Source organism: Lissotriton helveticus, chromosome 1_2 (assembly GCF_964261635.1).
Source record: "Lissotriton helveticus chromosome 1_2, aLisHel1.1, whole genome shotgun sequence".
Classification (NCBI taxonomy): domain Eukaryota; kingdom Metazoa; phylum Chordata; class Amphibia; order Caudata; family Salamandridae; genus Lissotriton; species Lissotriton helveticus.
In genome coordinates, this window is record NC_136058.1 from 84,042,789 (window position 1) to 84,063,305 (window position 20,517).

Consider the following 20,517-nt stretch of genomic DNA (forward strand, 5'->3'; position numbering starts at 1 on the left):
GTATGGGGCAAATGTATGGCTTTAAACTGTAGTATCTCCCTGACTAAGTAAATGTAGTAATTTTATTGAAGAATATTCTGTCCGTAAGTGTCTGGTAAGCATGTATCGCGATGTATTTGAACTTTCTACTGAGGAACCAATGACTTCACTTTTACAAAGTTCTTCCCTACAGAACGTACATCATTAGCCGCCCCTGATGTGACATGCACGGTGCCTATATAGGCTCCACCACAGCGAACAAATTTTGTTTCTTTTCACGCCATAAGGGCCCAGCCATGAACACAGACCACTGGTGTGGAAAACTAGGGCCCTGAAAAGGGAAAGCCCTGTCTCTAGAAATCCACTTGCACAGCAGGGACGATGGGTGGGTCAGTAAGGAATCTGAAGATAGATAAGAGTATACCTGATAAGACGTTACTGAAGTTAAGTAACTTGTTCATCTGAAAGAGACTTCTAGCTGCAAATTCCTTACCTTACAATAGATACCCAAGCAATACCTCCCCAGAGGTGGGTCTGCAAAACAATTTCACAGTAAACGGCCCTGCAGGACCAAGCAGACAAAGTGCCAGTCCCGGCGGACCTGGCTTTCCAGGGAGTAGTGTTTTGTGAACATGTGCAGAGGCCCAGTTGCTGCTTGGCAGATGTCTAGGCCCGTGTATCCACGTGCTGAAGAAGTGGTCATAGCCTTGACTCCCGTGGAATGAGCATGCAAGTCCTCAGGGGGTTGCTTCTTGGCAAATGTATAGCAGATTTTCATGCAAAGCACGATCAATCGGGAAACGGTCCGCTTCTGCACAGCCTTTCCCTTCTTCACTCTGACATACCCCATGAAGAGTTGGACATCCGCCTGAAACTCTTCTGGGTTCTGTCAGTGAAGTGGCTTCTTTACTGTGATATGGTGGAGCATAAGAGGTAGGCAGAGTGATGGCCTGGCCTACATGAAAAGGAGTGACAAGTTGCGGTAAAAAGGAAACTCTTGTTTGAGGAAAGGCCAGACCACCATATTACTGTATTCGTGGAGAATGTAACTATCAGAGGCAAGTTTGTTTTACGCCTTTAATAGCCAGAGCGAAGTGGTCCCTCTGTTAGTGGGTACATAAGACTTTGCATATTTCATATCTGGGGATTCGGACATCCTCATAATGGGTTCTGTATGCTTTTTTAGAAAGGGCTGTGTTAACAAAGAGAGACAAGGTCGACAACCTTCTCTCCGTTATCTTTTCATCCATGGTACGGAACCAAGAAAGCTGTTATTATAAAATGGAAACTAAGGTTGTGTGTATTTAGTTCTTATCTTTTAATACCCAGTCCTTGTGCTTTATATCCACCATGTAATGATATCCCTCCTGTTTCCAGTGACTTCGGCCTTGATAGGCGCCAAAGGAAGTTTAAGGGTAAAGTTTCCAAGCTACATGATTGTGAGCTATTTTTAGCTTCTTAGGCAGGTGACAGTGTTTAATTCGCTATAGGCAGGCGCGGCTAATCCTTTACTACACACTAATAGGAATGTGGGTCTTGGTGAAACCATGGCACTTAGTCACACAATGGACGTTTTTCAAAGCACTTTTTATATTTGAGATACTTTTCAGCTTACTTTGGTTTCTTGTGTGCTTATATCAGGCAGGGTTGTCCATATTAAATTTCTTCCTGCTCTTTTCCTTTCAGTGGAGGAAACGTTTGATGTACTTGCAGGCCTGATTGACACTTTCTAACAAAGTAGCACCAAAGGTTCACTGTATTTTGGATGTGTGACTCAGAGGTATTCCTATATTACTGGATTGCATGCTTTGGAAATTTACGTGGGGTCCTTACATGTGGCACTCCTGAAGAAGGTGTTTTATCTGAAATGCGATGGAGGATGAACGGTTAAGTCAGATCAGAAAATAACAATGAAAATAGAAGAATTAAGATGAAATCATAAATTGCACAAACCGATATTACATATGATGTTGATGCATTAATAGATCAAATGTATGGAAATAGAAGATAGGTTTAGCACTGAGCATCATTACTTATAATGTTAACAAGAGTTGGGCTAAGTTAGACATACAAGGACTAGTTAGAAAGTTTGTTTTATGAGTGAGTGCGAAAGATAAATGTGTGTAAATGAAAGGAATTGTCCGTTTATGGTTCTACATGTTTAACAATGTATAATCCTATGATCTGTGTTAGCCTATGTATGTTAAAGAAGGGAGAGGTTTCCCTCATTGTAAACAAAGAAGTGATGAATAATTTGAAGTGATGACAAAGCACAAGTTACTTACCTTCAGTAACGACATATCTGTAAGAAACATTAGTAGTGATAGATTCCTTACGTTAGAATTACCCCTAGGCGTCAGAGTTGATCCGGAAAGTTTTCATCAGCACTACCCCTGCGCGTCGGTAAGCGTCGTCGTGCAGCTCCGCGTGAGTTGTTGGCGCCGAGATGACATCGCTGGAGCCACTTAGACAAGCCCACGTGCACGGACGTCAGTTCTGTACACGACTTTCCGCGCTAGGAACACAGAGAAATGCAAGAAACTGACCACTAGTGCTATGAAACTAGGGCCCTAAAAGGGATGACCTTAACCCTAGAAATCAGTTTGCAGAACGGGGAGGATGGGTGGGGCGGTAAGGAATCTATCACTACAAATGTTTCTTACAGATGTATCATTACCAAAGGTAAGTAACTTGTGCATCTGAAAGAAACACGTAGTGATTGATTCCTTACCTTAGAAGAGATAACCCAGCAATACCAAAGAAGCAGTCTCTCCGGACTTGGCTGTCCAGGCAGTAATGCTTGGTAAACGTGTGCAGCTAGTCCCACGTAGCTTCCCGACAGATGTCATGCAAGGGAACTCCCAAAGCAGTAGAGGCTGCCGGCGCCCTGGTAGAAAGGGCACGTAGCCCCACCAGAAGTTACTTTTTAGCCAAAGAAAAACCAGCCTTAATGCACAGAACTAACCATCGAGAGATGGTCCGCTTGTTCACAGCCAGATCTTTCTTGGCGCCCACGTAGCCAACAAAGAGCTGGTAGTCCACCCAGAACTGTTGTCTGCAGCTGAGGTAGAATGAGAGCGCACGTTTTGGGTCCAGGCGGTGGAGCCTCTCTTCCTCTTTTGAGGGATGCGAGGCGGGAAGAAGGTGGGCAAAGTGATGGTCTGCTCGATGTGAAAGGCAGTGACAATCTTTGGAAGAAAAGAAGGACGAGTCCTCGGAACAATTTTGTCCGGATGGACAGAGAGAAAAGGAGGTTTAGAAGAAAGAGGCTGGAGCTCACTCACTCTTCTGGCAGAGGAGATGGCAACTAGGAAAGCAGTCTTTAAAGTGAGAAGACTAAAAGGACAGTTGTGAAGTGGCTCCCAGGGTGCACACATCAGATAGGTCAGAACCAGATTAAAGTCCCAATGAGGCATTATGAAAGGAGCAGGAGGAAAAAGATGAGTAATGCCTTTCAAGAATCTATTTATAACAGAGGACTTGAAAAGAGAAGGCTGATCTGGAAGCCGTAAAAAGGCAGAAATGGCCGAGAGATAGCCCTTGATAGTGCCCAGAGCAGAGACCTGCTGGGCCAAAGAGAGGAGTAATAGAAGGACCTCTGAAAGAGGGGCAGAAAGGGGATCTACAAGCTTTGCTGTGGACCATGCCACAAATGTATTCCACCTGCAGGTGTATACCGTTTTAGTGGAGGGATGCCTGGCTCCAAGGTAACATCACAGACATCGAGTGGCAGGTCAAAAGACATCAACTGCCGCCGCTCAATCTCCACGCAAGGAGGTGGAGGTTGGACAGGTTCGGGTGGAGGACCCTCCCCTGTTGCTGCGACAGAAGAACCTCACCATGCTGAGTAGCTCCGGATACCATACTCTTCGAACCCAATCCCAAGCCACAAGAATGACTTGGGCCCAGTCGCGCTTGATCTTCTTCAGCACTATGGGTAGAAGTGGTATAGGCGGAAAGGCGTATAGTAGACCACAACTCCACTTGTGACAAAAAGCGCCTCCGAGCGAATGCAGCCTGGGAAATTCCAACATGAAGAACTGATGACATTGCGCGTTCTCTTCGGTGGCGAATAGATCTAACCAAGGCTCTCCCCACTGCTGAAAGATGCCTTGCACCACGTCCGAGTTGGGACACCAATCGTGATCCATCATGCACCGGCGACTGAGTTTGTCTGCCCTGGCATTCAGAGAACCTGCCAGGTGTTGAACCACCAGGGAAATGCCCTGATGTTCCAGCCATGTTCAGAGGCGCAGAGCCTTCTGACATAGGGTCACGAGCCCACCCGCCCTGTTTGTTGCAGTACCTCATGGCAGTGGGGTTGTCTGTGAACACCTGTACTACGCTCCCCATGACAGAGCGAAGGAATGCCTTCAGTGCAAGTCGGATCGCCCAAAGCTCCAGAAGGTTGGTATGGGGCCTGGACTCCGCCGGAGACCAGAGGCCTCTGATCTCCACCTCTCCCATGTAGCCGCCCGATCCCAGAAGAGACGCATCTGCCACAAACTGTGTGTTCCTGTTGGGGAAGGGAGAGGGATCTGTCATTGACCCAATCGCGATTCGTGAGCCACCACTGCAATTGTCGTGCAGTGCCCTCTGAGACCTGGACGTGATCGGACAGGTTGCCCTGATGCTGTGCTCACTGAAACTTCAGGACCCCCTGCAGAGCCTGCATATGCTATCTGGCATGATCCACTAGCAGGATGCCATCAGGCCCAGTAGCCGGAGGGTCATCCTGACCGAAACCCAGGATAGAGGCTGAAAGATCGGAATTATAGCCTGAATATCCCGGACTCACTGTTCGGGAGGATAAACCCGAAAATGCGCCGAATCCAGAACCGCACCGATGAAGAGGAGCTTCTGAGAGGTAATTAGGTGCGACTACGGCACGTTGATGGAAAACCCCAGCAAATGCAGGAGGTCGGCCGTAGTCTGGCGATGGGAGATGACTGCTTGGGGCGAGCCCGCCTTCAACAGCCAGTCGTCGAGATAGGGGGAAGACTGGAACCCCTGAACTGCGCGGATGAGCTGCGACCACCGCCATCACTTTCGTGAACACCTGAGGGGCGCTGGTAAGGCCGAAGGGGAGCACGGTAAACTGAAAGTTCTAGTGGCCTACCGTGAACCGCAGGTAACGCCGGTGGGCCGGCAGGACAGGGATGTGGAAATATGCGTCCTGCAAGTCCAACGCTACCATCCAGTCTCCAGGGTCGAGGGCATTCAAGACCTGAGCTAGCATCAACATCTTGAACTTGATGGTGAATTATCGAGCCCACTGGCGTTTGATGGGCCTGAAATTCTGGACTAGGAAGGCTTTGCAGTGGATGCCGCGGTGGTGGAGGTGGACTGACCCGCTCGCTGTCCCCCAGAACCGCCTCGAAAGTTCCCTCATCCGGGCCGCACTGATGTTGTTGCTGCGTCAGCCTGTGGGTCTGGAGCGAACGTGTTGGGGCACCCCTTCCATGGCCATGAAAGGAATGAAAGGCAGAAGGCAAAGGAGGTTGAGTGGCCGACAGGCCCAAGGAATTGCCCATAGCCCGGGAGTCCGTAAAGCGCTCCAACGCACTATCTGCCTTATTGTCAAAGAGGTGAATGCCATCAAAGGGCATGTCCATCAGAGTGTTCTTGACATCCCCAGATAAGCCAGTTGCCCTCAGCCAGGCGTGGCACCTAAGTGCCACAGTCGTGGAAATTGCCCTGCCCAGCGAGTCGGCGGTATCAAGCCCACAACGGATGCTGAACTTAGCTGCGTCTCTCCCAGCAGCAATAGCTTGGGAGAGTACTGTCTGGGTCTCCTCCGGACAGTTAGGCAGCACCTGCGCAACTGCGTCCCACAGAGAGTGGGAATAACGGCCCAAGAGGCATGCAGTGTTCACCAACTGGAGCCCTAAGCTGGCAGATGAAAACAGATTCTTGCCAAGCTGCTCCAGCTTCTTGGATTCCCTATCCGGAGGGACGGAAGGGAACGTGCTCTGGGAAGCAGAGGCTTGGACAACCAAGCTTTCAGGAGTGGGGTGTTGAGAGAAAAAGAGGTTGTCCCCCGGAGCTGGGCAATGGCGTAGGGCCACGTTCCTGTCCACAGGAGCCCCTGTGTTGGGCCTGGACCAAGTGCTCAAAAGAACGTCAGAGAGTGCTTCATTAAAGGGCAGCAAGGGCTCCGAAGAGATTGCCGCCGGCTGAAGCACTTCTGTCAGGAGGTTAGTCCTGACGGCTACAGTAGGGAGTTCGAGGTGGAGGGCCTCGGCTGCCCTATGCAACACCACTGCGTAACTGGCTCCCTCCTCCGTAGTCACGGTAGGAGGAGACAGCATACCAAGGTCAGGTGAGGTGTAAAGGCCACTGTCATCTCCCAAATCCACTGCCCAGTCCAGATCATAACCACACTGTTGAGTGAGAGGGTCCTTAGACCGCTCCCAGTCCTCCCCTTCCTCTGAAGTCTCAGAAGCAGGCTGAAAATAAGGAGGACGGACATAGAGGAATTGGCGTCGATCCGGCACCGTGTCCGGTTCAGGGCTGAAACTGGGGACGTCGTCCCGCACAGCGGGTGACTTCGGTGGTGGTGCCTGTGGGGTCGACGCAGGTGGAGGTGTTATAAGGTCGACCGGGGTTCGATCCCGGGGGTCCTGCGGCACCAGAACTGCCGGCATTGGAAGGGCAGGACCCCCAGTTGGGCCCCCGGGGCCAGACGGCGCCGGCAGGACCAGGCGGCCCAAAGAGTTGGGCCATGGCAGCAACAAACTCTTGTACCTGAGCAGGCGTTGCCGGACCCGGAAAGGGCGGGTAGGCCAGCTGTGATGTTCCAGGCTCCACCGGAGCTGCGGGGGTGGCACCACCCGCACCCTCAGCAGCGTGACAGGCGAGGGGAAGCCGAGGAGCGATGACGATTCTTCTACTTCCTTTTGGAATGCTTCGACTTAGCTGACCCTGAGTGCAAAGACTTATATCCAGAGGGACGATGGTGACGGCTCTGAGACCGGTCCCTCAACCTCCCATGGGACCTGGACCTTGAGCTGCGTGGAGCCGACTGCCGGACTTCCAGCAACGTTCGGGACCACTCCTGCAAAGTCTTCGGTGCCATGGCCCGGCAGTCGGGGCACGACTCGGAGTCCCAGGCAGTAGAGACAAACACGGTGTGGGTCAGTCACCAACATCATGCATTGAAAGTCACCACAGTTCTTAAAGCTGGGCATCCATACGACACCAGGAGTCGATCGACTCAAGAAAACGAGACAAAATTCCTCGAAAAAAACTCAGTCAAAAAGTGCCTGGGGGTACTAGCTCTTCCCAGATCTGCGCTTGCTGGCACGGAAAAAGAAAGAACGGACGTCAGCGCATCTTAGTAGCTCCAGCAACGTCATCTCGACGCCAATGATGCACATGGAGCCGCACGGCGACGCCTACTGATGCGCAGGGGTACTGCGGACGAAAATTTCCAGATCCAGTCTGACGCCTGGGGGTAATTCTAAGGTAAGGAATCAATCACTGTGTTTCTTTCAGATATATGTGTCTATGTAAAACAAAACTCTTCTGAGCATATCGTTCACTCATGGAAATTGAAGATGGATGGCGATTAAGGAGTTAGTCAGACAGGGTGTTGCTTTTGTGTATCCCACCTCTAGTTTGTAGAACTAGCCTGTCTGGGTAGATGTGGAGGTACGGAGGCTTGAATGACAAAGCCTCCGAGCAGCTGTTAATGCCACCAGGAAGGCCGTCTTGATGGTAAGGACCCTGAGAAGAATTGTGCAAGGGCTCAAAGGGAGCTCTCATCAGGTTTGTCGGGTCTAGATTAAGGTCTCACTGAGGCATGATCAAGGGGGAAGAAGTAAACATATGTTGCAAAACTTACAAGAACCTATGTACAATAGGGGATTTGAAGGGGGGTGTTTGTACAGGCAACTGCAGAAAGGCTGAGATGGCAGAAAGGTAGTCCTATAAGGTGTCCAGAGCAGAGTCCTGCTGGGGATGGAAAGAATAAATAGAAGTACCTGAGAGAGGGGAGTAGAAAGGGAGTCAATCTGCTTTTCTGAACACCATGCCACTAACTTGCCCCAAAGTTAGACATATACTCTCTTGGTGGAGGGACGTCTGGCTGCCAGAGTAACATTGCAGACTTCAGGCGGAAGGTCAAAAGCTGTTAACTGTTGCCGCTCAATCTCCACACAAGAAGGCAGAGAGTGGACAGGAGAGTGGACAGGTTCAGGTGGAGAACCCTCTCCTGCTGGTGCGAAAGACGATCCTCCCGAAGAGGCCTGATTGGAGGACAGAGGCTCAACAGCTAGGGGTTCCAAATTCTCAAAGCCCAGTCCTGAGTCACAAGAATGACTTGGCATGAGTGGTATGGGCAGAAAGGCATACATGAGTCCTGAGCTCCAATCAAGACAAAGAGCATCTCCAATAGAGAGCTGCCTTGGTAACTACTCCTGCATCCAACTTAGCAAGAAAGGAAGTACAACATAAAGTAAAGGGTGCAGGCAAAAAGAGTGAGTTTGTTTAGAGCACATTTCAAATGTAACTAACAGAAAATAATTGAGACACCATTACATATTAGACATGACAATTTGAAAAATGTATATGGTGTACAAAAATGTTGACAGCTTTTCGATTCCTTAAGTAAATGCTTGGATCATCTTCAGGACATTTAAATTAACATGCCTGTATACAATAGCCTGTAATTGCAAGAACCATGGTGGGAAAAAAAGGAAGAAAACAGAGAAGAAATAACATTGAATTAAAATTTGGACAAATGGAAGTACATCCAAAGTGCTCGTGAGGTTGTCTCAAGTGTAATATCCGACGTGGTGCGAGGCGCTACTGAACAGGAGAACTTGCACATGGATCAACTGTGCTATGTAACACAAAGTGAGAAAGAAGGATAGAGAAAAAAGTGAGAAAGAAGGATAGAGAAAAAAGGGAGAGTGGAACAACGGATCAAGTGGGCGGCGACAGCATGATCTGGCGAATCGTGGAAGAGATGGTGGAAATAATTCTATCGGGAGCCGTGATGTGGATCAGAGAAGACAGAGAAGGGGCAGGTGAATTAAGGAATTGCTGTTACCTATATAGTGGCAAAAATGTCTGGTGGACAAGCACGCTGATAGGGGAGCATGGCCTCAACCTTTAAGGAGTTTTCTTAGTGGCAGTGGCACTGGCGATGGTCCTGGAAGGGAAAAAGGGTATAACTAAGATACTGGAACTGACAGTGGAGTGCAATGTATGTAATTGTGAGGATTAGACTTATTTATCCCAAACGGGATGAGTAGCTGTGTAGCCTTATCTTCCTAAAGAACCTAAGTAGTTCCATCTGCAGATCTAGGAAATTGGGGCGAATAGTCGGCACAAATGAAAGTCCCTTACTTAGTAAGGACTGTTCGGGGTCAGATAGTTGGTGTGTGGATAATTTAAAGATGGGTAGTATAGAGCCATTGCACCGAGTAGAAGGCTTCATGTCGTCCTCTACCATTGGTAATGTTGGCGGCATGTTTGGCGCTCTCATGGAGGGTTGTACCATCGTTACTGTTGCTTTACCTTCCCTCTTTTTGGAGGCTCGGTTTGTCCCCACCCTAAAAAAAGAGGATTGGGATTCCTGTTATAAGTGCTTGGGCCTTCTCCTTGTTACGAATAATCAGAAGATTCGACAGATGTGTCAGAAAAGCCAACTAGATTGTGCCATCTGTTGAAACGCCTCCAGGGTCTTCCGTTCTGGGGATTACTATATGATCTGTTAGTGTAAAAATCCTTTGCCAGATAAGGGTATGCCCTTTCCGGAGTGACAGATTTAATGTCTTTCCTCTCCTTAGATGACATCTTGTTTTGTTCTAACCTATGGAACTCATCTATAGTCTTCTGCACCTGTTCTAGAATCTTATTACACGCCGGTGTTGGGTTGTTTTCTTTAATTTGCTTCTCTAAGTCAGTAATTTCGTCGGTTAGTTTCTTATGTTCTTCAGTAGCTATATTGATACCGAGCACCATCCAATGTCTGGAGCAAGTGGTGCCGATATAGCTAAAGTTTGTGATATATTTAGGGTTGTCAGTGAACACCCCGGGAATATTTCTAACTTGTAATCCGGTTGGGATGATGTTCGCTTTTAAGTATTCTGTTAACATACGTGTCATCAATTGTAAACAGACAAATTTCTTCTTGCATTTTTCTAGTTGTTCACCTAAGGAGACATTGGTATCTACAGGGGTGTCAGTAGAATCAGAAAGCAGAGAGGGTCCCTCTAAGATCTTCTTTATGTAATCGTCAGAGTAAAGTGGCGTGTGGTCAGACATAACCCCATCCAGTGGAGATCAACAAAACAACAACGAAACATTAGAATTGTGGAGCTAGGGGAGTACCCACTTACTAGAAGGGGAATCAGAGTACACAACCCTTGCAAGATTGCACTATACATGCTACGAAAAAGACAAGGGGACCCAAATATAAATCGGTCAGGGACCTTGGGTAAGTTAACTGTTTATAAAGACAATGGTCCCTAGTCAATAATCAGAGCCAAGTTAACAAATATAGACTCAGTCAGTACTATATCCCTCTGTTCAGCCGGTCAGGAATTTAATATGTAAACAAAGAAGGTTTCTCAAGTAATACAGAGAAACCAATATAAGTGGGACACACGCATGCATTCAACTTCGCAACAAAGGACGTACAACAAAGTAAAGGGTTCAGGCAAAAAGAGTTTGTTTGTTTAGAGCACATTTCAAATGGAACAAACAGAATATTATTGAGACACCATTACATATTAGACCTGACAATTTGAAAAACTGACCACAATGCCAGGCTGGTGGAAGAAAACATCATCTTTCCCGAGATGTCAAGCCTCTTGGATTCCCTATAAGGAGGGGTGGTAAAGAATGTGCCAGGATTTACATGGGAGGTAGAGACTTGGGCAACCAAGCTCTCTGGGGTAGGGTGTTGTGTGAGGAAATTGAGGCACCCTGGAGTGAGGCAGTGGCGGTGGGCAATCTTCCTGTTCACAGGAACCCCTGTGGCGGTGGGCAATCTTCCTGTTCACAGGAACCCCTGTGCTGGGCTTGGACCAGGTCCCAAATCAGTAAATCTGTGGATCTAAGGGCTGGTATTCCTCAGGATCCAGCGACTCTATAGGAATACGACTCAGGCTCTGGCCTGAAAGGCAGGGCTCAAGTCTGCATCAGACAATGCCCCTTCAGCTCTGTGTCAGATCAGAATGGAAATGGCGGCATCAGGTGGCGCAGGCTGCACCAGTGGCATCGGGGGCCAGCGTCAGGGATGATTAAGGTGGTATGATCAGCCCCAGCCCAGATCCTTCTGTGGATCTAAAAGGCCCGGAGCCACTAGCGTGGAACCAGTAGGGTCCCTCTTGAGCCCACAGGGAGCGGAGCGCTCAAATATGAGGAGCATGTTCTCATAAAACCAATAGAATTGAGTGGGGGGTCGATTGTGGCTCCCTGAAACTTGGCGCTGGCACAACCATGGAACAAGGCATCTAATGTGGAAACTCTTGTCTTGTCAGACAATGTGAAGTTCTCTTCTGCACCATTTTACTCTAGGGATTTACCGGAGTAGCCCGGTGACGAGTGCGACGAGTGACATGGAATCCATTATCAATTCTGAACATTACTCTTGAAAGGGATAGAGAGAGTTGTAGCACTGCTCATCGATCTGCAAGGAGGTTGAAGGACCGATCCCTCAAGGCCCTGGAGTGCATGGTGCAGCAATCGGTGTAGGTCTTCGCATACTGGTCGCGTCTCAAACATCAGAGGCATACTAAGTGTGGAGCCATCACCAACATCTGTCCATGACAGGTGCTGCAGGGCTTGAAGCCTGTCTTCCAATGGGACATCCCTGCCACATCAGGAGAATAACTCAAAAAACCTTGACAAAACATAAAAATAAACTTTGACAAAACGTCCAAAAAGCACATTCAAAAAGTAAAGGAACAAGTAGATCTCTACAGAACTGCGCTGACTGGTGCAGACAAAAATTAACTGATATCAGCGTGCTGGGGTGGTGCCTGTTTTGGCACTGCGCATGTCGTACAAGTTACTTACCTTCGTTAACGATGTATCTGGTAGAGACGATTCTAACCGCAGATTTCTTAACGTAGAATTTTCCCCAGGCGTGAGACTGGATCTGGAATTTTTTTGCCACAGCCTCCCTGCGCACCGGGGGGACGGCATCACGCAACTCCGCCCTGACGTCTGCGTACGCGACGTCAGCGAGGTCACACAAGTCCCACGCCAGCGCGCCTACGTCAGTTTTCTTCTGAGAACTTTTCCGCAACAAAACGCAGAGCCATTAGAAAAAACTGTGTATAGGAACAGTGTGCGAAAAGAGCAGAAGAATGGAAAAAAAGGACAGTGCCAGACACTGCAGTACCTAAAAGCAGGGAAAGGAAGAAAGAACAGGGCACCGCCCTGAGCAGCAACCCTGCCAGTACGGAAATAGCCCCCCCTGGAGACAGAAGAACATATGAAAAAATGTCACAATAACATGTAGCAGGACTAAAACCCCAAACATTAACAATGAAGGGGAAGAAGTCCGGGATAAACAAGTAACAACAATACTCTAAGACAGCCCCATCAAAGAATGTGACACTCCCCACAAGGAACAAAGGGCAGAGGCCCAGCCAAAAGACCACAACCTAGAGGGTAGCAGAGGGGCCAGAACCCCCAGTAATGAAAGGGGAAGAGGAAGGGGGGCTGGGGGGGGGGGTGGAGGTAGGCCCCAACCTGGAGCAACCAGAGCGTTAGGACACAGAAGTACCTATAAACCCATCCGCCAATGTCCAAAAGGGTGGAACGGAACGAATAAATAGGACAAAGCATCCTGCCAGGAAATAAAATGAAGAATGCACTCATAGAAGACTTAGCCACCCACAGGGAGGCAAGTGCAGAATACCAAGCGGAAGGTCCTCACAGAACAGGGAGGAAGGGCGGGCCGTGAAGGAATCAGCGGCTAGAATCGTCTCTACCAGATACATCGTTATCGAAGGTAAGTAACTTGTACATCTGATAGAGACTACTAGCCACAGATTTCTTAACGTAGAATAGATACCCTAGCGATAACCAAGGGGAAGAAGGGTCTGCGAGAGGACCCCACCAGCCTAGACATAACAGAGGGTCCCACAGGGGACGAGTCAAACAGACAGGGAGAAGAGCCCTATCCCACCAGGCAAAGGGGAACCCCTACATCTAGAAGACCACCAATCCCAGAGGGGGCTGATGAGACAAGAAAAGAGGAAGCCCGCCCTCACTCAGCAGGAAAAACAAGGGCAAGGCAAAAGGGGGCCAGAGCACCCCAAGCCCATACAAGGCACTAAGAATCTCCACCAGAAGGCAATGAAGAGGAGCACCGAGGAAGAAGAGCAACCTAGAGACTCCAAGGAGCAGAGGTAGAGCAAAGGCAAGCCCCCCTCCACCGGTAAACACACCCAGTGAAGAGGGCAGCTAAACCTATCACAGCCGGAAGGCAATAGACAAAACAGAACGGCGCCTTCAGCAATAAGGCAGGCGGAAGCAGAAAGGGTAGCTCAAGGTCACCCAGCCCACAGAAGAAAGCCGAACACACACACCAGCCTCAAGCAGCGGACAAGGCAAGGACGACTGCCCCGTTAAAGTGCCAAGAAGGCACAGTGATGCAGAAGAACAGCACGCACAGCCAGCTGCAGACAACACACCGGAACAGTGTACCCAGGACAAGCCAGCCAAAAACAGAGGCCAGGAAGGCCAAGAAGGGCCCGCATCCCCCCAAGGGAGGAGTCCGTACACACAGCCCAAAAAAGAAGTGGAACCAGGTAGAACTATGACGCAAGGCCGAAGACAGCAGGCCAGACCAGGCTAGCAACGCAGGGACCCCGGGGTACGACAGCCAGGGGCGCACCTCAAGCCAGCCCAAAACCACAAAAGGATCGCACCTGCAACATACTGTAACGCCACGAAGACAAGACTGATCTGGACAAGCGAGGCGAAAGCAATTTCATCCGGCGCTCCCGCCGGGACTTGGGCTTCAGATGCTGACAAGCGTCGCAGTCCGTAGAGTCATGGTGCTCGCCTAAACACCACATACAAATAGGGTGAGGGTCCGTCGCTGACATCTGACGCGTACAAGAAGTACGCGTCTTGAAACCCGAAGGCATTCGCACACTGTTCTTCATTGCATAGTGTTAAAAGAAGACCTGAAAACAGGTCGATGGAACACAATCCGGATCCGTGTTGACGCAGAACAGAAGGAAACTGATGTCAGCGCACCGGGGTGGGACTTATGTGACCTCGCTGACGTCACGTACGTCAGGGCGGAGTCATGTGGTGCCGTCCCCCGGCACGCAGGGATGCTGAGGCAAAAAAAAAAAAAATTGCGGATCCTGTCTCACGCCTTGGGATAATTCTATGTTAGGGAATCTGCGGCTAGTAGTCTATCAGATATAAAGATACATAAGTACTTGGAAGGTATGTATGTGTAAGTAAGGTAATATGTCTTGATTTAAGTTGTATTAATTAAACTGAGACTTTCAAGTACTGCTGTACTTTAAGCTAATGTATATATATATATATATATATATATATATGTATATATATATATATATATATATATATATATATATATATATATATATATATATATATATATATAGTTATTTTTATCACTGACAAATGTTGGCACAATATTTCTCTGCAAGTTTACATTTTGTAGTGCGTTGATGCACAAGGCCACCGAATAGGAAAATGCTTTTTGTAAACTATATCTTACGTAGAATCCATAAATGGTTGCAAAAGGCATGATGTTCAGCTTAAAAGGCAAAGAGAAATCTTTGTAAAGTTGCAAATGTGTCCATAAAAGTGAGAAATGTTTGCAAAAACCCCTTGGAACTTCAGATACCACTATAGGTGAGCCGGAGAAAAACCACTTAACGATGTGATTTTTTCATATTAATGCTCAGAGATCCAGAGGCCCTCTTTTCAACGGTCATACCACAATAGTTATTTATGAAATACTGAAGTAAGAGTGCTAACAAATCTGAAAGCAAAAAATCATAATTGTTTGATTGAATGTCTTACCTGCTGCAAACCGCTTTTTAATGAGTGAAAATCGATAGCCGGCCCCAAAAAGCTCAATATCACAGCCAGAAAGAGTACATCCTTCACTGGTAAACTGAAGTGCAAGTGGTGCGGGTGTACTGGGGCCCTCAGACAGCTGGAATCTTGCCAACAAAGAGCCCACGCCTGTAAGAGAAATAACCCAGTGCAAAAATTATACTAAAATTCTTTTAAAAATTACTATCTCTTGATACCTTATCAGGAAAGGAATTATCATCTTGAAGGGATGCGAGTTCTACCCATGTAATTCCCAGTGTTTTTTTTTAGTTTTGGACCTTTGCCTTTGTACCTCTGGTATGATGTAATACTGTCAAACAGAGCCTCACTCTGTATTGCTCCTGGAAACATATTTATGAGCCACAAACTCCAGTGCTCGGTTATGTAATCTGAACAGACAGAGCGTGAGTAAGGATAAGCTGCAAGTGACACAAGTAAGCACGATTGTAGGCTGAGCCAGTAAGACTGGCGGATGGCTCAGCATGTTATCTGCACATAGGTATCCCTGTTGGTTACCCAGTCTAAACATTGTGGTCTGACGCATAGTCACGGTGAAGCTTTGTAGTTGATTTGAATACCAAAATTGAATGCAGCTTTACATTTTCGGCTGGATTCTTTCAGATATTTGGGTATCTTGAATGTTCTACTAAGTAATACAACAATCTTAAATGATGCCTTCCTGATCACAAAGAGGATCCCTGCCTCCTGATGTTACTGGGCCTTTCAGTTGGCTTCAAATCTGTTGCACCCCTTCTACCCACCTTTATCCACACCCTGAATTCTAAAATGGGATCAATGAGAACATTCTTCATCAATTCTCCTCCTACCTATCCAAACAACACCAGTTTGTTCACATGGGCACCTCCAGGCCCCACACGATACTTGGCCCATGGTGGGAAAAACAGAGTTTCCATCTTCTCCCCCGTCATCTTCAATTGATACATGGAGACCTTTCAAGTTCGACTCACAGACACCCGAAAAATTCACATACAAGACCATGAAACACACCTGTATTTGAAGTTTACCTCTACTCCAGACATTAAACACTTCTTGCACCTAAGACCTGGACGTACAGCACATAGCTTAAGCTTAACCCCACCAAAACAAAAATAGAACAAGCAACAACTAGTTCCAACCTAGCTCATCGACCTGAAACTGGACAGATTTGAACCCCAACTTTCATCTGATGCCAAGTCTCTTGGATTCACCCTGGACACCAATCACAACCTCAAAAATCAAATCACTAAGGCAAACTGGAGCCAGCTCCCTCTAATAAATAAAGTAAAACCGTTTGTCCCAGAAAAAACTAAAGAACTGCTGCTCAAGCTCTTGTACTCGCTTATCTGAATGGTAGAAATGCACTGCTTAACGGCCAACCAGACTCCACACTGGCCCCTTTATGCCTATATAAAGCAGCATGTCTTATAACAGGCCTGAAGAAACATCACTATATTCTCCCAACCCGGATTGGAGGCCACTGTCTGTCCATGCCAGCCGGCATCATCTTGAAAAACAGCTGCATCATCTACAAGCTAACAACATCCGACGGCTCTTAGCACACCTGGAATTAGGATACCATCAGACTAGAGAAGTGCTAAAAAGAACAAGCACTGGCAAAGCCAATAGCTCTCGCCTTTTGGACCTTTTTTCTTTACCAAATTCTTTTGGTGAATCTGTCCAGTATTGGAAAAACACATTTCTTGCCAATGCTGTGCAGCATGGCAAAAAAAGGAAAAATAAAAGCACACCAAATGCACGTCACCACACATGCATGTACCTACGAGAGGACAAGGGCAGCATTTTTAAGTGAACCGAGATGGATAGTCAAAGAAAAAAAAATGGAGGTAGGGTGAAAGCGTTTTTTTTTTTATAGTAGAGATGGGAGAGCAACGGGAGGGGGGTAAGAGAAGCACATGTGGGAGAGATAAACGGGGGAATAAAAGGAGAAGCACACAAGGCCAAGCACAACACTGAGCGCAGGTCGGAGGAGCAAGTGAGGGAGACAGCTGGTAAACACAAGCACTTTCATGGAGTGCTTAACCAAAAAACAAAATCAAATTCCTAAAAGTAAAAGAGCTGGCAGAACACTGATGTATTCAGTTCCTAGGTTTCCAGCTCAAGAGCCAGCAATGCAAAAGACCGATACAAATATTCCTCACCGATACATTTGCGATCCAGTTAACTTTATTTGCTCTGAATCACTGCTTTTCACAAAACTGGTAACTACACACACACTTTTAAAATAAATAACGCTACTAGGTTTCCAAGCATTTTATAGTCAGAACTTTCAATTACTTATGAGTGGATTTAAAATTAACTTGGCAAACAGAACTCGACCCACTATGCTGTGTAACAAGGACAACATTTCGACAACTTCAGTACTTTAAGGTAGTTTTTCCAACGTTATGAACCAAGTAACTCATTTTCTAATTTAATTTTTTGTGAAAATGTTTTCTGATTTATAATCAAACTTGTTTCCTTTGCTCTACAGAGGGTGCAAAAAATAACAATCGTTACACATTTTTTCTTACTCTACTGGGGTGCACGAAAAAGCAATTTGCGGTTGTAATTGTAAAGTCCACTTAAGATGAAAAAAATGTGTTACTTGAAAGATTTTTCTACTGTTTTTTAGGTTTGAAACAAGGACAAGTGAAGCCACATTGCAGACTACATCTATTCTTGTGAAAGGCAAGCATAGATGTAGTTTCAGAACGGGAAAACAAATTACACATTGAATGTGTATGAAGAGTAAGTTTTCTCCAAAGTGAGTAGTCATTTTCTGATGAACACAATATACAGGCATTGCAGAATTAAACTTGAAAATATAGAAGGGTAAAATGTGTGTATTGGGGTGCACCTAGAAATATATGACGTGGGATTCTTAGTGATCCACAGAAAAGCTTAAACTCTTCTGCAAAGGTAGGAGTAAATCAGATGGATATATGGATGGGTACACACAACATTCAAATATCTAGCCATACAGATCAACAGAACGATGTCCGACATGGTAGAGGGAAATATAACAAAAGCAACAGGGCGAGTAGGGTTTTGGGCTGGTCTCCCACTCTTAACGATGGGTAGAATTGCTCTAGCAAAACTGGTGCTACTCCACAGAAAGCTGTAATATTTCATGAGGAGCTACTGGGCAGCCCCGCTTTAATGGATTTTAAGATGGTGCTCAGAGCCAAAGGTTTATCAGACAAAGATGGTCTTGGCTGGACTCCAAATTGAATAACTTGAAAGGAGTATCTTAGAAACCAAGACCAAGATAGGGAAACGGAGGTCATTAGGGTATCCTTGTCCTGCTGCAAAAGATGTCTTAGTAGACCACACGTTAAAACTATCTATGCATCCACAACCCCAATAACGTGCTACCCAGGTCTGAGAGGGTCACATTGCCCTGGGGCAGGTATGACTTTGTTTGTTCATTATCAGTACAAGTTATAGGCATATATATGTTAGTGAAACAATTGCATACAGTTAAGTCTTATCCAGCTTGGGGGTTGCTGAGTTGGGATCTCCCATTTTGTCATTTGAAGAAGTGTCTTATCCATTTAAATCACAATGGAGTCACTATTAACAGCATCACGCTGAATATTGTGGTTGAGAAGAATTTTGCGAAAATTAATGCCACCATGTATTAGGTAGTTGCACAAGTTACTACTTGTGTAACAATATATCTGTAAGAGACATTAGTTAGTGATAGATTCCTTACCTTAGAATCTATCCCCAGGCATCAGACTGGATCCCGAAAATTTTGCGTAGCAATACCCCTGCGCGCCGGCAGGTGTCGTCCGCGGCCGTCGTCGGCATCGTTAGCGCCAGAATGACGTCGGAGTACTTAGACGCCGCCCTCGCGCGCTGACGTCAGTTCTGATACACAGCTTTTCAGCGCCAGATAGGCAGAGCCATGATAGAACCAACACTGGTGCCATGAAACTAGGGCCCTGAAAGGAGATGACCTTAACCCTAGATATCGGTTCGCAGAACGGGGAGGATGGGTGGGTCGGTAAGGAATCTATCACTAACTAATGTCTCTTACAGATATATCGTTACACAAGTAGTAACTTGTGCATCTGAAAGAGACACGTTAGTGATAGATTCCTTACCTTAGAATAGATACCCCAGCAATACCAACCCCGGTGGTGGGTTTGCGAACCAATAATCGCACCAGAAAGTCCTGGAGGACGGAACGGCCAAAGAAGCCATCCCTCCGGACTTGGCTGTCCAGGCAATAGTGTCTTGCAAACGTGTGCAGCAAGGCCCACGTAGCTGCCTGGCAAATGTCCTGCAAGGGCACTCCTCGGCCCAGGGCAGTGGTAGTCGCCGTGGCCCGAGTGGAATGAGCCCTCAGTCCAACAGGGGGCTCTTTCTTAGCCAAGGAGTAACACGCCTGGATACACAAGATGATCCACCGCCAGATGGTCCGCTTGTGCACCGCCTTTTCCTTCTTAGTGCCCACGCAACCAACAAAGAGTTGGTCATCCACCCGGAACTGGCGCGTGCGATCCAGAAAGTAAGAGAGCGCACGTTTTGGGTCCAGACGGTGGAGCCTCTCTTCCTCTTTCGAGGGATGCGGAGGCGGAAAGAAGGTGGGCAAGGTAATGGACTGCCCGATGTGGAAGGCCGTGACAACCTTGGGCAGGAAAGAGGGTCTCGTCCGCAACACAACCTTGTCCGGATGGACAGAGAGGAAAGGAGGTGTAGAAGAAAGAGCCTGGAGCTCACTCCCTCTCCTGGCAGAGGTGATGGCAACCAGGAAAGCAGTCTGCAAAGTTAGAAGACGGAGAGGACAGTTATGGAGCGGCTCAAAGGGAGCAGACATTAGTTAAGTAAGTACAAGGTTCAAGTCCAACTGGGGCATCATGAAAGGAACAGGAGGAAACGTGTGTGATGCCCTTCAAAAACCTATTTACAATTGGGGACTTGAACAAGGAAGGCTGATCAGGTAGCCTTAAGAAGGCGGAAAGGGCAGAAATGTACCCCTTGATAGTGCCCAGAGCAGAGCCCTGCTGGGCAAGAGAAAGAAGGAAGAGGAGAACCTCAGAAAGGGGTGCAGAGAGTGGATCCACAGCCTTTGCTGTGCACCATGCCACAAATCTGTTCCACCTGCAGGCATATACCGACTTTGTGGAGGGACGCCTGGCTGCCAGAATGACATTACAGATTTCATGAAGCAAGTCAAATGGCCTCAACTGTCGCCGCTCAATCTCCAAGTTTGTAGGTGGAGACTGGACAAGTTCGGGTGGAGGACCGTCCCCTGCTGCTGCGACAGAAGGTCCTCCCGAAGAGGCAGACGAATCGGGGAATCGACTGACATGCTGAGTAGCTCGGGATACCAGTATCTTCGTGCCCAGTCCGGAGCCGCAAGGATAACCTGGGCCCGGTCGCGACTGATCTTCTTCAGCACTCTGGGCAGAAGTGGTATAGGCGGAAAGGCGTACAATAGACCGCAACTCCACT

General features: G+C 47.5%; 1 protein-coding gene across 1 annotated transcript in view; it reads right to left on the bottom strand.

The window, feature by feature from the left end:
* SGIP1 (SH3GL interacting endocytic adaptor 1) overlaps positions 1–20,517 on the bottom strand; it is a 1,317,316-nt gene that overhangs the window by 53,532 nt on the left and 1,243,267 nt on the right. Inside the window, exon 21 of the mRNA XM_078668946.1 lies at positions 15,019–15,183. Within this exon, the coding sequence (XP_078525072.1) occupies positions 15,019–15,183 (165 nt within the window). The remainder of the gene's footprint in view (positions 1–15,018; positions 15,184–20,517) is intronic.